Source organism: Diadema antillarum, unplaced genomic scaffold (assembly GCF_040938485.1).
Source record: "Diadema antillarum isolate AM-2024a unplaced genomic scaffold, OU_Dant_1.0 seq00001519_RagTag, whole genome shotgun sequence".
NCBI lineage: Eukaryota > Metazoa > Echinodermata > Echinoidea > Diadematoida > Diadematidae > Diadema > Diadema antillarum.
In genome coordinates, this window is record NW_027272251.1 from 148,901 (window position 1) to 163,063 (window position 14,163).

Sequence of the window (14,163 nt, forward strand, 5' to 3'; positions counted from 1 at the left end):
AGAGAAGTATTTACCGTCAATTATCATAGCATTGTTTCTGTTTCGGTTCCCTTTCCATGTTGCTCAGAAGTGTTATATCTGAGACGGTAAACATTCGACTTCAAAAATAATAAAAGTTAATAGACAGATTAGACATGATTGTGATACAGACAGAAATATATAGATAGATATATAGATAGATAGATACATAGATAGATAGATAGATAGATAGATAGATAGACAGATAATTAGATAGATGGTACAATAGATGGCAGATAAATTGTTGGATTAATAGAAAAGATAGATAGATAGAGGGGGAGCGGGTGTGGGAGAGGGAGAAATGGATGAAATAACATAATACGAACTGTAGGAATACTGTTAACTTAATCTATAAAGGGCATTACTCTTGACTGATGAGCAGGATCAGCGAGATAAAATTTTACTGTCTAGCACACGAATATCATGATATTTTGTATCGTGTAGTAAACAACATCCACTAGAATCCTTCTGTTCAGTGTGAAATAAACCTGCTCCCGGCAAAACAAACAAACAAACAAACAAACAAACAAACAAACATACGAAACACAAGCAATCAAAACTTTATCATGGAAGTATCTCGGTCCTGATACATGCACTGACCAAAATGATATACGCCTCCGGCATGGAACTCCAAAGCCAGGTTTGATGGGTTCGGGCTTGAATGTAGGACAGGCAGGTGGTGCGTCTCTCTATTTTATTCACCTGTTGACAAAAAGCAAGCAAACAAACAAACAAACGAAATAAATCTTTCTATCCACTTTGCCCACTATTTTTGCTTTACGTAGACCGCGTTCGATATTGTCTGACCTGAATGTGCGCCAATCCAGTTGAATTTCCTGTTTTCTTGTTTTGTTTTGTTTTGTAACTGTCATGTTTTCATCGATTTTTATCGTATTTCTTTGGGGTGTAAAAGACGTCATGGATAACCTTTTTAGCTCACCTGAGCCAAAGGCTCAAGTGAGCTATTGCCATCGCCCTTCGTCCGGCGTCCGTCGTGCGTCGTGCGTCGTCCGTCGTCCGTCGTCCGTCGTCCGTCGTCCGTCGTCCGTCGTCCGTCGTCCGTCGTGCGTCGTGCGTAAACTTTTTACATTTTCATCTTCTTCTTGAAAACCCCAGGACCGATTTTCATCAAACTTGGCAGGTAGCATCCCTAGGGGGTTAGGAACTCAATTTGTTAAAATGGGCACCATGCCCCACCCAGGGGGCCCCAGGGGGCCCCCAATCCCCCCAAATTAAGGAATCTTAAAAAAATGGGCCCTTGATATTGTACATTTTCATCTTCTACTTGAGAATGCCTGGTCAAATTTTGGTAGAGCTGTGAATGATTTAGATTAGTGACTGCGTGAAAAGTGAACTTGCGATACTCAGGTGAGCGCTAGATCCGCGGGTCTCTTGTTTTTTTTTTAATTACTGAATGCATCGATTTATGACGATTGAGAAATGTGAAGTTTAGATGCAGCGTAACATTTCCTTTGTCAACAAGTTTCTTACATATTGAAGTATAGCCTCGGTATGTCCCGTTGTAGTACGACAGAAGACTGGACATGAATCATGAAAAAAAAATCGACAACAAACAACTCAAAACTCAAAACAAAAAGAACTTCCTCCGTGTCATTCGCGTGATGATATTACAATGACAGCCACCAATAACCAACACATGATACATACAAGGACATTATCAGCCTAATTTCATCAAAGTTGTCAGGACCAATCAATCCATTAAAGCCCCATTATCTTCCATTCCAGCCTCTTGAAATCTATGTTCTATGAAAATTAAAATATTCCTGTGTAAACCAGGTGCATATCAAACTTGTGCAGGTAAATGTGTATCCATTTCAACCAAATCAACAAAATGTAGCTCTTATCTGTAGATTACCACTTTCTGCTTGACTGTTTTCAACTGCTCTTCTAAAATATTATTCTACGTTTTGTGAAGTCTGTGGTTCTGGAAATCATCACAGACTAGTAGTGACTGTTAACTGGGTTTAATGCTATCAAATCTTTTTCAATGTATTCCAATGTACAAGATTTGCAGTGAAATTTAGAGGTGTAGTTTAATGGTGAAAAGATGACAATTTTTTAATCATACATACCTTCCCTAGGATAGTAGTTGAGGGATTTCATCTTTTATCAATTAGAAACATCCAGTTACTTGTTTACTTTTAATTCACTGGTCACTATTTGCTAAAATCCTCTGATGCCATCAGCAAAAAGGCGTGGCATAAAAGGGAGGCATTGCACATACTACACAAGATGTACACGTCAGGTTTCATCACAAAGTAAGCGTACGTGGTAATGGGTGTGGTTGAGGTTTTTGTGCTTTTGGCCGTAGCACGCACTTTTCTTCCCCTTTTCCCTTCAAGCTGTAACAGAAAAAAAAAAACTCCCAAAACGATATCCCTGTTCTTCCAATTTGACTGCTATACTGCTTCTTATCTCCCCCCTGTAGCGATGGATGGGCGAACCGCTTGGAGGTTGTAGAAGGGGTTGAGGAGGAGGCGGTGGGCGGTATTTCCCTGAAGCCGCGAACGGAGCACTATCGAGACTTTGACCCGTACTGGTTCGGTCTGAACCCGGAGAACAACACCAGGAACCCCTGGTTCAGGGAGTTCTGGCAAGAGAAATTCAAGTGCGTCCTGCCAGCGGACGATGCAGAACCGACCGAGTCACCCCCAGGTCGAGATGGTTCGGATCCCCCATCAAATTGCACAGGTACGTTGTAGGCAGTCTTTAGCTAGTTCTCAGATGCGTTCAGTTTTAAACTTTTCACTGTCCTATATTTCTATAGATCCCGTCTTTTCATTAAAGAAAGAAAAGCAATTTCGGTCTCATTAACGCAGGAAAAGGCAACAACAGCACCAATTGAATACGACAGGAGGTAATCAATATTTAATCTTAACGTTAATAAAACATCAATAAAGTTTTCCTTTAATGTAGTAGCAACCCCAAGTTTGACGTCGTTACGACAAACGTAATAGCTATCATAGTTAACTGCACTAACCCCTTGTCTTCCTAATACTTTGATAAAAAACTTCTATTTCCAGCGCCTTGTTTTATACTATGTTGTGCTCATAATTTTCAAGTAGCTATCAAACCGAAGAAAGCCCCTAACTTATCGAAACTTGTTTCATTTGGCCGTCATGTCCCTCTAAAACTATAGATACACAATATTATTCCATTATTTCTGCTTCAGCATCAATTCAAACAACAAAAAAGAAGATTTTGTTTTATATACAGGCCCTATACACACATACACATATCTACTTAAACACACTCTTCTACTAGATGATTAACAATTTTTTTGTTGAGAACTATTATATATATATATATATATATATATATATATATATATGTGTGTGTGTGTGTGTGTGTGTGTGTGTGTGTGATTGATTAATTTGTTTATTCATTTTTTATTCATCTGTATATAGATTTTTTGAAACTAAAAAAAAAACCAAAAAAAAAAACCACCACAGCATGCACTTATACAGGTTATTCTCCATTCATTATCCACCTGCCTGTTTTGTTAGCCTATAATGTCCGTTTCAAATTGCTTTGTACATGGATTGTATAAACAGCGTGCACTGAACAAGTACGGTTTATAGTTAACAGGCAATAAAAATGTATATCATACCACAAGCCGACCTGATCTGCAAATCACGGATTGTTATCACAGATTTTGTTCTGATTACATTATTATCTGCTTTAAAAGTGCTATGATGCTCTATCAACAAACTGGGTTCCAGTGGAGAAATTGATTAGAATCCACTGAGGAAAAAAAAAGGATATATCTTGGATATACATCTCAAAGCCTTTGGGAACAAAAAGAGAAAATAAACATGGATTAATTTTTATGCTGAATAACAGAATCTGCTCATGATTTGTCTTGTCCAGATGAAGAAGATGGATAAAGGAACAACATACTGGGTTGCAGTGGGAAAATTAATTGAATTACAATCCACTGAAAAAATGAAATTAAGATCTCGATATATGATATATATCGAGGACATATCCCAAAGGATTATGATATTATCATAAAGCCTTGGGATATACAAAACAAACATGAATACATTTTATGCCGCATATCAGAATCTGCTCATAATTAACCTTTTCAGATGTAGGAGATGGGAAAAGTGGCATGCAAACTATTGTTCCCTTTAGAAAGCAATCCCACCCCTCCCTCTCCGCTTCCTCTTCCCTTCCCTCACCCCCCCCCCCCACCGTCCTGCTGAGGTTGCACAGATATGTCTATAAACCATGCAAAGTCAAATAGAGCGCACCTGTCATCGCGAACTGCATAGTGGGAGAGCGATTAGAATGTCGCGTCCTTGTAGCGCTGCTGTATTCTCGAGGCTTCTGACTGCCAAGCTCAGGTTATCCAAACATCACAGATTCTTCTCTCGAGACATCCTTTCCAAGTACTGGTTTATCTTAAGGCCTCCTATAGCCATTTAGTTTTCCCCGCTGTAAAGCTTTGTTTTGCTTTCACAGACGAAAGACAAATATCTTCGGAGGACAATGACTTTGAGAAACATGGTTGTTTTATTTTGTTCTATAACAATATTGTGCTATTCTGTTCCTTCGTAGAGTAGTAGGGCCCCATCTGAAAACGTTATCGGCATAAAATATAAAGTATATTTTGCTTCTGAGTTTAGGAGTGATATTGCAGAGGAATGGAGACATGATATTTGCATTCAGTAAGAATTCAAACAATAACACACAACAAGTGCCCCGAGTCCTACTTTCATGTCTTCCGTAGATCAGGGACCCGTGTTTACTGTGTGTTCATCTTACATGAATCACAAGAAGACGATCTAGAAAGAAAACGTACACTTCTTTTTCAGTAGGCATTCCTAGGTCAAATCAAGGTGTTCAACGATGACTAGCGAGCAATTGCAATTTTGATCAAGAAAATGGACCTACTTCCCCTACCCCCCCCCCAAAAGCAAAGCAAACAAATCACAAATACAAACACAAACACAAAGCAAAGCAAAAATAAAAAACAACGACAATTTGATACGTTATGAAATCTCCCACGAAACGTTTCGTTCTCGTCAGCCTAAAATGGTATTCCCGTCGGAAACATCACCTGACAATTTCTTCCAGGAGTGGTCGATTGCTCCTTTGATGGGGGCGAAGATGGAAGGTGTATCCTCTCGCTTCCCCCCTAAAGGTATTCTGTCGTCCGTTTACAGTCCTAGCGCTGCCTTCCTAAAAAACAAATATGGCATCCAGTCAGGAAGCGATCGCTTTGGCTCACGTACATTCCGTTGCAACTCAAACGTCCTGGCTTTAAACTTTGCTAGTTTGTATTACCGCCAGGGATTCATAGAACCCTTTTCTTTGTCTTTCGTCGAGCTAAACATTGGATAAGTAACCCTTTCTCTCCGCTCAGGACATGTTGTTTGAACTGTAAATAGCCAAACATGTTACAAGGATGTGGAAAACGTAGAGCATAACACATTGCAGCGCGCGGAGAGAAACTCCATTGATCTATAGGACCATTGTGATACACGTTCGTCCTTGACGCCACAATATTATCAGAGCTTATCGTAATCCAGTTGGGTTAATATTTGGTCTCGTCAGTCGCAGCATACGTCATCTCATAGTAGCGCTCGGCAGCATTGTGGACGATATCATGCATTAAAGGACATAAAAGAATACTTGCCCCGTTTACCCAACTGGCAGGGAAAAATTGAGGTAATAAATGAGATTCGTTCCTAGAATGTGCGAACACAAAATAAGGTAATTTTTCCCAAACGAATTCCTTGATAAGTTACATAAAAATGTTGTCGTCCTCCGCTTCCAAACTGTATAATCCTATTCTATCATATTCTCCTCCGCCTACTTGTTGACATTTCAAGACAAGGAAACATTTCAAATCGTTCACTGTCGTTGTTTGTAAGTATTGATTTTTGTAACTCTAAGTAATTGATTTTCTGTTATAAATATGTAAGTCCTTCTATTCAACGCTTGATTATAAGTAGAAATGTATCCACAAGTAGTTTTGCATTTGGAAATAGAATAGCTAAACTCATAACAGTGGTATAAAATTAAGTGAAATGTGATATAGTCATGCAAAATAATGAAAAGAAGCTGAGATAGTGATTTTCGATCGATAGGGATGCCCAGTGATGATTACAGAGAGAGGGGATGGGAAGAAAATGACAGATGAGGTGAGAAAGAGAAAGGAAAAGTAGATAAGGAGAGAATGGGAGAGAGAAGAAGGGGAGAGAGTCATTATTGGGAGGGGAGGGGTACCATTAAATCCTGGAAGAGAGTCACGATTTACCACGATGTGGACTGGAAACATGAACTCTCTCGGACAAGATGGAGGTAGTGTGGAGACAATGCAAGTTCCTTTGAAACTTTGTTATGTGGAATCCATTCCTGTAATTCCTTGTTTATCTATCTATCTTTAATAGATAGATAAAAGATGGAAGAGAGAGAGAGAGAAAGAGAATGAAGAAGGAGAGAGAGAGATGGTTGGAGAGATTGTGAGATGGAGATAGAGAGATTGAAAGATGTCAATACGTGAGGAGGGATATATAGATTGAATGTATGTTGCGAAAGATAAAGGTGGGAGAGAGAAAGGATGAAGGCGAGAGAAAGAGAGAGATGGAGGGAGATAATGGAGGGAGAGAAAAATATGTATTGGATGAAGAGATTGTGAGATGGAGGGGTGAGATGGAAAGATATACCAAAGATATGAAATATATATTGCGAGCGATAAAGACGGAAGAGAAAGGGAATGAAGGAGAGACAGTGAGAGATATTGGACAGTTGGAGGGAGATATTGGGAGGTACTGGAGGGAGAGAAAAATATGTATTGGATGGAGAGATCATGAGATGTAGAGGGTGAGATTGAAACATGCCAACAAATGGCCATTTTGTGGGGAGGGATATAAAATGTATTATTGCGAAAGGTAAAGATGGAAGAGAAAAGAGAGAAAGAAAGAATAAGAAACAATGAGAGATGGGGGAGATATTGGGAGTTTTGGAGGGAGAGAGAAATATAATATTGAGAAAGAAGGGAGAAACATATATTGCGAGAGATAAAGAAAGGAGGGAGAAAGAATTCAGGAGAGACAGTGAGAGATGGAGGAAGATATTGGTGGTTTTGGAGGGAGAGAGAGAAATATAAACATTGAGAGAGAGAGAGGGAGAGATAAAAGATGTATCGAAGACGGAGGGATTGAAAGAGAGAGAGAGAGAGAGAGAGAGGGAGAGATAAAAGATGTATCGAAGACGGAGGGAATGAAAGAGAGAGAGAGAGAGAGATAGGGGGAGATGATGGCACAGAGGGAGAGATGGAGACTCGTCTGCGGAGGAAGTTTGCTTTTGCAGATGTACCCGGCTTGACCGTATTGAGACAAACTGCTTAGTGTTTGCAAATGTTCCTGGAGTCGTTTCCTACCAGCTATTTGGACACATATATTAAACACAGGGGGTGCCTCGCTAGTCAAATAGAACTCACGCCTCACTTCCCCGCGGAACATTTCTGCGGCGCTAAGTGGCCCTGGTAGAGGTTATGGGATACTACAAAGGTGTACTGTCATGAGTCTCGTGAGTCTTTTTTTTCTTATACGAAACATATTTTTATTCATGCAACAATATCTACAAGATCACGTACGTTGATAAACTAACCAGGGAGGAAGCAGAGCGCCTGATGAATAGGCGGTTTGAGTGTCAATCCACTGCAGGAGAAGGGAAAATGAACAAGTAATTTGCCGAGGTCCAGAATTAAGATGTTAATGAAAGCTTTGTCAGAGAGTGAGAAAAAAAAAAACCAAAACAAAACAATACAAAAAGAATACAGACACAGAATGTGATCAGTGATGTACACGGATCACGTAAGAAAATCTGGTCAATGAGATGTCAGTCAAATGTGATTATCATTTTGTAGCGTGAAGCGAAATACACTCTAACACAGCTGCGAGTGAGGAAACGTGTGTGTGTGTGTGTGTGTGTGTGTGTGTGTGTGTGTGTGTGTAGGATATGAGGGAGAGGGAGAGAGAGAGAGAGAGAGAGGGGGGGAGAAAAGGGGGACTTCATATCACTGGGAAGCATGCAACCAAATTGATGAAAGTTCCTGTTCTGAGAAAGTCATACAACTCCAATAACCTACTCGACGAGAGAAACAACATAACTACATGTACTATATGATTAAAGTGACCCGATTTTCCCCAGACCATATAAAGTACGGTCCGAGCTAGCCTGTTCTTACGTCATCCCTTCTTCACGAACTTTTGATGTCGACAAGGAAGAGGCAAACTTGCATGCACTCTCTCTTTTTTTTTCTCCTATCTTTCTTTTCCTCAAACGACACTTTCCATTTGCCTAATCCTTCTATCTGGGCCATAAAGTCTCCTACGAATTATGACATCCAGGCTCTTATTTGCCGCCATTTCAAAAATCTCCAATCCTCTCACTTATGTCCATCATCCCCCGTAGCCTTATCCCCGGAAATCGGCCGACTTCCAGTTACAACTTATTTTTTCCCTCGGCTTTCTATTGACAGAGCAATCGAAAAAAGCCCGAGCGACGACGCAGCATAACTCGCCAAAATGACAAAATGCCAATCTGCAGAATGCGGATGAAACATTATACACGTTTCTTTACATAGAGTCCCTTTTTTGACAGTCTACTCCGGGCAATATTTCTAGTATGGAACCTCCTCGTATACAGTAGTCGTAAGCAACAAATTCACCTTTGTCCATGCACTAAATCTTTCGTAGCCGGTAGGAAAAAAAAAATCTTTTCAAAATGACGATTGTGAGCACTACAAGAATATTAGAACTCTAAATCTTTCCTTCTTTCTTTTTCTTACTATTACCAGCATCAATAATTCTTAGTTTACTACAGACTGTATTGCTACTACTGATGCTACAAATATTACAGTTACTAATACTCTATTTCTGCAATCGTCGCAGCACGCTCTGTGTGAACCCACAATAAACGTGGCATCATAATCAAGTACATGTGCTGGATGATGAAAATAAAAAAAATAATAAATCACGAAACTACTTCAGATTTGATCTGAAAAAAAGGGAGGAAGGAGTAGCTGTAATAAGTTACCTGTTATTAGGAGACATGCCGATATTTTTCGAGCGCAGTCAGTGGAAAACAAGTGGATTAAAGAGATATTTTACGATTTGAATGATTTTGTCTTAATCAAGGGGGGGGGGGGGAGTGCTTATCTTAGGAAGAAAGTTTGTTTTCAATATTCACGTTTACCATGACGTCATTACAAATAAGTAGATTGAGGAATATTCAAAGTATTCCTCAATCTACTTATTTATAATGACGTCATGATAAACGTGAATATTGAAAACAAACTTTCTTCCTAAAGATAAGCACTCCCCCCATGATTAACAATGCCAATGCAGAAAATAGATAAGCTGAACAGCTTATCTATTTGTTCTGCAATGGCATTGTTATGGACAACATTGTACAACACTAATTGTGAGGGAAAAAGACAACCATGATGTTATCTGTCGATGTAAAAAGCAAACGACTACATCATCACGGCGGAATGAAATTCCAACACAATTTAACAGTTCATTTTCATGTAATTTTCATGTACTCGGGCCCCTGGGAGCAACTTTTTTCACAGGGGTGCTGAACTCTTGACCCACCCGTTCGGTTGCCGGACCATATTAGCAGCGTTTCAGTATATGGGGGAGGGGGAGCAGGGAAAGTGAAGGGAGGGGATAGGGACATCGAAACGAGGGTGAGAAAGCCCCCTACCACACAAGGAAACTTTTGCACTCTTTGTGAAATTCAACATACTTTATGTGGTAAATTTTGAAATTCTTCAATCAAAGAAAAAAGTGAATATTCGTAGAATATGTTCATGGATGAATAATTGTTGAACGAGGTATCTGTTATCTCTTGATTCGTGTGTGGGTCTTCACTTTGTATAAGTCCATGGAAGGGGACCTACGGGGGAGGGTGTGGGAGAGATTTTGAATTTTCAGACCTGAAATTCAGCGATCTGATGCACACTTTTTGGTGAAATTTCTTAAAAAGTATGTCAAAAAATATTCACAGAGATGTGAATGACCAATAAATCGGGATACAATCAACTCTTGTTCCGTGTGTGCGTCATTACTGTGAAATAGGCCTAACTGTATGGAAGTTGATGAGGTGGGGATGGGAGGTGGCTACCATGCGACGGAGCTTTTTTCATTCGTAGAAATTTAAAGTGATATGTTTACATAGCTCCCACCCAATACTTTTATTCCAGGATTGATGCTATTTAATACGAGGAAACTGTGGCATTTTTAGAATCCAATTGACATCATCTCGCAAACACATTTCGGTGGAATTAGGGTAATCAATCCACGAAGTGTACTACTACTACGTCTATGGAACTTATGGAGGGGAACTAAGCGGGGAAATGGTTAGGGCCTGAATGAAAGGAGGATATTATATTCCCACACGAGGAAACTTATCTTGCATTTTTTTTGCGACAGAAATGACAGACCTTTTGATGAAAGAATCATTCGGAGATATTCAATCTTATTGGAAGGATCAAAGGAGGATGTGGAAGGGGGTGTATACCCATTATATTGTCAGAATTGAACTGCAACAATGCCTTGCACAGTTTCGGTGAAATATTTGGACAGTTTTCCATCACAAAAAGCAAGAAAATCTCCAATATCCCGAAAATCATTGGGGGGGGGGGGGTAATATCATGGCAACTGCCCCGCACCCCTGCATACAAGGAAGCTTTTGCATTACTCTATAGAATAGACAGGGAATCGTGAGAGGGGATATTTCCCCCCAATACGAGGGTGATTTCACATTTCAGAATTGACTGGTGCACACTTTGGGTAAAGATTGGGACAGTGTCGAATAAAAAAAAAAAATCTACATCTTGGAAATTACTGGGGGGGGGGGGGCAAAATTATATGCTGCCCCCTCCATCGACGCTCTCCTGAAGGGGTACCCTCCTCCTAAATGAGGGAACTTCTGCATTTTTAGATTTGAAATTCAGCAATCTAGTGATCCCTTCTGGTAGCATATATAAAAAACAATAGAAAAGTAGGAAAAGCAAAATATCTAGCGACAATTGGAATGCTTTAGTAGTGCTGTCTGCACGCACTTATAAGCTTGTTCTGCGTGGGAGGGGTATCCCCCTCCCACGCTTTGGGGATTTCGCATTTTCAGAAGTGAAATTCAGCAGTCCGATACAGGTGTACACACTTTGGGTGGAATATTTGGACAATTTTCTGTCAAAAAACAAGCAATTTTCCCTGTAAAAAGATATAAGTTGGGGGTGCAGAAGCACCCCAAACTTTTATTTTTCACAGGGGTGCTATGCCCCCCTGCTCAAAAAGTCAGGGGTGGTGCAGCACCCCCAGCACCCCCGCCTCCCAGTAGTCTGGTAGGAATGGGGGGTCCCCATGCACCCCCCGAACACATTTTTTTAACTTACTTTTTTGTAACCCTTAGGGTGTCTAGTTAATGATTTTTTTTTGTTCCCAAGAAAAAATCGTGTCCCATGGGGGTCATTGGCGGCCATCTTGGCAGCCATCTTGGATTTTCAGGGAAAATCATTATCTTCCATAACTTTTGAACTACACAGCATAAAATTATAAATAAAGCATTTCTTCAGGGTAAACGTGACACGAGGAATCGATTGCAATGGTTATTTACGTAATTAAAGCAAGTCTGAAACAAGAAAAGCCTAAAAATATGCAAATTTCGGTGTCATTTTCACCGAAAAATACCTAAATAGTTTAACTTTTGAATAACACAACACACAGGGACAAATAAAACAGTAATTCAGAGTTAATATGGCATGAGGAATCGTTTGAGAGAGTTATTTACATGATTAAAGAAAGTTACATACAAGAAAAGTCCAAACATGTGAGGAAAACCAGTGTCGTATACTCTAGAAATATTCCCAAGTATACATATATATACATGACAATCTCATATCTCCTAAGAGTAAACTAACCTCTTTTTCTTAACAGTCTGGTAGGAATGGGGGGTGGGGGGTCCCGTGCACCCTCCTTTTTGTATCCCTTAGGGTGTCTATTTGATTTTTTTTTTTGTCTCCAAGTGAAAATCGTGTCACATGGGGGTCATTGGCAGCCATCTTGGATTTGCGAGGAAAATCATTAATTTCTATAACTTTTGAACTTTCCAACATACAAGGACAAATAAATAATTTCTCCAGGGTAAATTTGGCATGAGGAATCGATTGACATTGTTATTTACATGATTAAAACAATTATGATACATGAAAAATCCAAACATGCGAATAAAAAAACAGTGTTGTTTGCTCTGCCCAAATAGTCTATATACATACATGACAATTATATACCTCATATGATTGACTAACCACTAAAGTCTAGGAATGGGGGATCCTCATGCACCCTAAATTTTTGTATCCCTTATGGTGTCTATTTGATGATTTTTTTTTTTTTTTTTTTTTTGGTTTCCAAGTAAAAATCGTGTCGGGGGGGGGGGGGGAGTCATTAGCGGCCATTTTTTATTTGAGAGGAAAATCAGTAAATTCTGTAACTTTTGAATTTCACAACATACAGGGATAAATATAACATTTCCTTCGGGGTAACTGTGTCATGAGGAATCGATTGAGATGGTTATTTACATGATTAAAGCAAGTTTGATACAAAAAGTCCAAAATAGGAAAAATTTGGTGTCATTTACACCGTAGAGTACCCAAAATCCGTATACATACATGGCAAACTACTTCACAAAAGTGACTTGGCTCTTTGTCTTTAGATCATAGCTCAAATATGGTGTTTTGTATATCCAAAAAAAAAAAAATATATATATATATATGCAACATGCAACTCCAAGCATTTTGACGCCTCACTTGTTGAAATCAAATGAAAAATGTAAGCACAATGGCAATTCATATGCAGATACCCCTAAAAAAGCAGATCGAAAGAGGTGAACATACAAATTTTGATAACAACATGTGAAAGTGACTAATCGACAAAATTCAAACCTAAAATATAATTGAACACTTTTTGTGTGCATCTTCTATTTCTTATAATTTTGTATTTGAAGAGTTTGAGTAAGTGTATTTTCATAAAGGAAATCACTGTACCAAAACGCTCTGTCGGTTTCACCAATTTAGATGTCTGCTTGTTATCATTAAACTTATTTAAGATTAAGTTAAAAATGGTTCATTCAAACGTATTTGTTTAAAGCCTTCCTGTCTGAAAATAAACATATGAAAATCACTTGATAGTCAGAAATCCACTCTCTCTCTATGACTTTAATTTGTCTAACATATTCTTAATTCTCATCCTATGCACTTATACAAACCACAGATTCGGTAAGCGATAATATGTTAGCTTTTGGTTTTACACTTCTGGTAATTTCCAGTCATCATCAAAACGATCATTGTAATCAATGTCTGGCTCCTCCTCTTCATCCTCCTCCGTCTACGGAGTAACTTTCTGAAGCAAGTCAATGAGGGAAGTGGGAAGGATAGGGCCACTTGACCACACCGGATCCATGATACCGAAGGCTGTCTTATGCCACCTTTGTCCAGGATTAAAGAGGTAGCGCACCAGAAGATTGGCTAGTCAGATCGCTTGAAGACGGCAAGGTGGTACCCATGGTTCACACATTGAAAGTGTGAAATAAGGTTGCCTCTGCCAGGTGGGAGCAAGGAGAAATCCACCTTGGATTTGGTCATCAGTTGCTCGCCCTCTCCCACCATCTGTTTCAGCATGATGCTGCGAACGCCATAATGATAGACTTCTCCCGGGCCTCGCTATACATTTTAGGCATGTGAATGCTTCAATGTCATCTGTCACCTCTGGCTCCACAGACCACCCATCACCAAGATTTGTGAGGAAAAAACACTCAACTTGGCATATTGTAAAGTCATATTCTAAGATTTTAGTAGTGTTTATTATGATAATATAATACTGAGCAACTTATTAGATTTCAGTAAAATACTTCTGAATCATGAAATCAAACAACTCTCACCTGAATGCTATGTGGTATATGGGAAGACTTTTGTAGATTCTTTAGGGGTCCAACTTTTCCCAACCCATTAAGGCACTTTAATTGTTACATCTTCCCCGGTAAACACATACAGTCCAGGTATTTTGGTATACAGTATATGAGCTCCCGTTGATTCTATATAAATGC

General features: G+C 39.4%; 1 protein-coding gene across 1 annotated transcript in view; it reads left to right on the plus strand.

Annotated features, from left to right (window-relative positions):
• The window catches only part of LOC139710287 (metabotropic glutamate receptor 1-like), a 160,413-nt gene that overhangs the window by 121,341 nt on the left and 24,909 nt on the right, over positions 1-14,163 (plus strand). The window contains exon 3 of the mRNA XM_071622214.1: positions 2,468-2,730. Within this exon, the coding sequence (XP_071478315.1) occupies positions 2,468-2,730 (263 nt within the window). The remainder of the gene's footprint in view (positions 1-2,467; positions 2,731-14,163) is intronic.